We start from the raw sequence: 2,096 nt of genomic DNA, 5'->3' as shown, positions 1-2,096 counted from the left end.
ATTTGCTAGCGTGGGAAGGTAAACATTAAATAGCAGTCTTTGTAAGATCTAGTTTTTAAAGTAAATAAATCTTGCCTGGGAACGAGCTGATTCTTTTCATTTTCTTTTCTTTTCTTTTTTTTTTTTTCATTGTCGAGCACCAAGCTCATGTGTGAAAGAGATGAAAGTTGCTTGGTATTAGTTGCTTTTTCTCTCATCTGGAAATTTGTGAAAAGTTCAATGAATTTGATGATAGATTTGATTCACTATTTAGCCTCAGGCCAGCCACTGGGTGAGCAGATCTATGATCGATAAACATTCCAGGCGTTACTGTCCCATCTGTTTATGAGTTGATAAAATTGGGTAAGACATTAAACTTCATCCAGTGGCGAGGTTCCTCTTCAGCAGTTTTGGGGATTGTGGAGTTACTGCTTTCGTCATCATTATTCCCCGGGTTGCTTTGACTTGGGTGGTAGTACCAGTCAAGGGCCGTAATTATTGGTCAAGAAGTAGGTGATGGTCGTGTGGCTGAGGCCCTTAGTCATGTGTTACATAGGTCCACTGATGTGTGAACATGACCTGATGTCACACGGACAAATCCACCTACCCCTGAGTTAATAGGCCCTGTGCCTCAAGGGTAAGTTGGAAGAGCAGTAGAAACCATTGCTACATCTTTCTCAAGAAATATCTTGGAATCTTCAGACACTAGAAGCTGCAATCTATGATCAACAACACCTGTAGGCATTATTGCTACTTCTAGCAGGGTAAGTGACCACATAGAGCTAATAATTGGCTTATAACTCCTTTGATAAGTATGTTATAGTAATAAATACAGGGGTGGGCAAATGTAGGTAGACAGTTGCTTCTATGAGTGGAATTCTTATCCTAAAAAAGAAATAAAGAAATGAAAGAACATTCCATTTATTTTAAGCAACAATATACATACTTTTGCCAACCTCTGTATTTTAGTTACAGTACTTTCTTTTACTTAGAAATTTTATCTTTTTTCACTTGCTAATATTTCTAGCCTCTCAGAAGTGGCAATAAAATTTTCCTTAATCTCATTCATTTGCTTTTAAATAGAAGACCAAAACTTTGATCTTGATTTTTCCAGGATGCCTCATCTCTTACCCCAGGATAAAGGAGGATCACCATCACTTGACTGCATAACACCAATCTAATTATATTTTATTCTTTACAATCTAATTATGTTTTTTAAATATTTTTTTTTCTTTTCATTGTGTTGCCAGCCATTCTATGGTGACAGGTATGCAAGAAATTGACAAGTTAAAAGGACAAATGCATGATGTACAAGTACCATTAGAAGTTTTTGAGTAAGTAATATTTTGAAGTCTGTCTACTTGAACATCTATTAACTACCATATATCACTCATCATTTTTTAACAAAATTTTTCTATATACTATGATTCCACACATCTTAGATCTGGTTATTGTCACTACCATCATAATAATATCAGTTTATTTTCATGACAGTATGAACTAGATTAACTTGCTGTAGAGCATATTATTTTTTGACACAGCCATTTCATTTACAATATCTTGAGACCCAGCTTCACCACTTTTCATATCTTTAATCTTTATCTGCTGAGCATTATGCATTTGTGTAAGTACTAGTGTGTGGGTTAAGAAGTTAATATTGCAACTATGTGGTCTCAGGATCACTTCCTCTGAGCAGCACCTTGAGCAAATACCTTCTATCATAGCTCTAAGTCAATCAATGTCTTGTGAGCAAATTTGATAGATAGAAACTGTATAGAAGCTTGTATGTGTATTTGCACTGGCGATATGCAGTGTTTGAGAAGACCTGTCAAGCCAAGTGAAATTGTAGTTGTTATATGGACTGTTAGATATGTAATTCGTCTGACGTTCCGTGTGTCATGTGGTTCGTCTGAGTTCATTGTTTCATTGTTGTTGTCTTGTGGGACTGTCGTAGTAAAATGTCATTGATATATATATGGCGGACATGACTTTTGTTTATTCATAACGAACATTGGGTGAGTGCGTTCTTTGTATGTAATTGAATAATAAATGTAATAATTAAATTGTACAACTCGTTATGTTATCTCTGCGAGTCAGTCCGAGAGAAACATAACAGT

General features: G+C 35.6%; 1 protein-coding gene across 1 annotated transcript in view; it reads left to right on the top strand.

The window, feature by feature from the left end:
- The window catches only part of LOC106882862 (mediator of RNA polymerase II transcription subunit 10), a 9,409-nt gene that overhangs the window by 1,378 nt on the left and 5,935 nt on the right, over positions 1–2,096 (top strand). Inside the window, exon 2 of the mRNA XM_014933665.2 lies at positions 1,230–1,313. Coding sequence (XP_014789151.1) covers positions 1,230–1,313 — 84 coding nt within the window. The remainder of the gene's footprint in view (positions 1–1,229; positions 1,314–2,096) is intronic.

The sequence above is a fragment of the Octopus bimaculoides genome, chromosome 6 (assembly GCF_001194135.2).
Source record: "Octopus bimaculoides isolate UCB-OBI-ISO-001 chromosome 6, ASM119413v2, whole genome shotgun sequence".
NCBI lineage: Eukaryota > Metazoa > Mollusca > Cephalopoda > Octopoda > Octopodidae > Octopus > Octopus bimaculoides.
The sequence above is the reverse complement of the archived record's forward strand: the minus strand, read 5'-3'. Positions and strand labels throughout refer to the sequence as shown.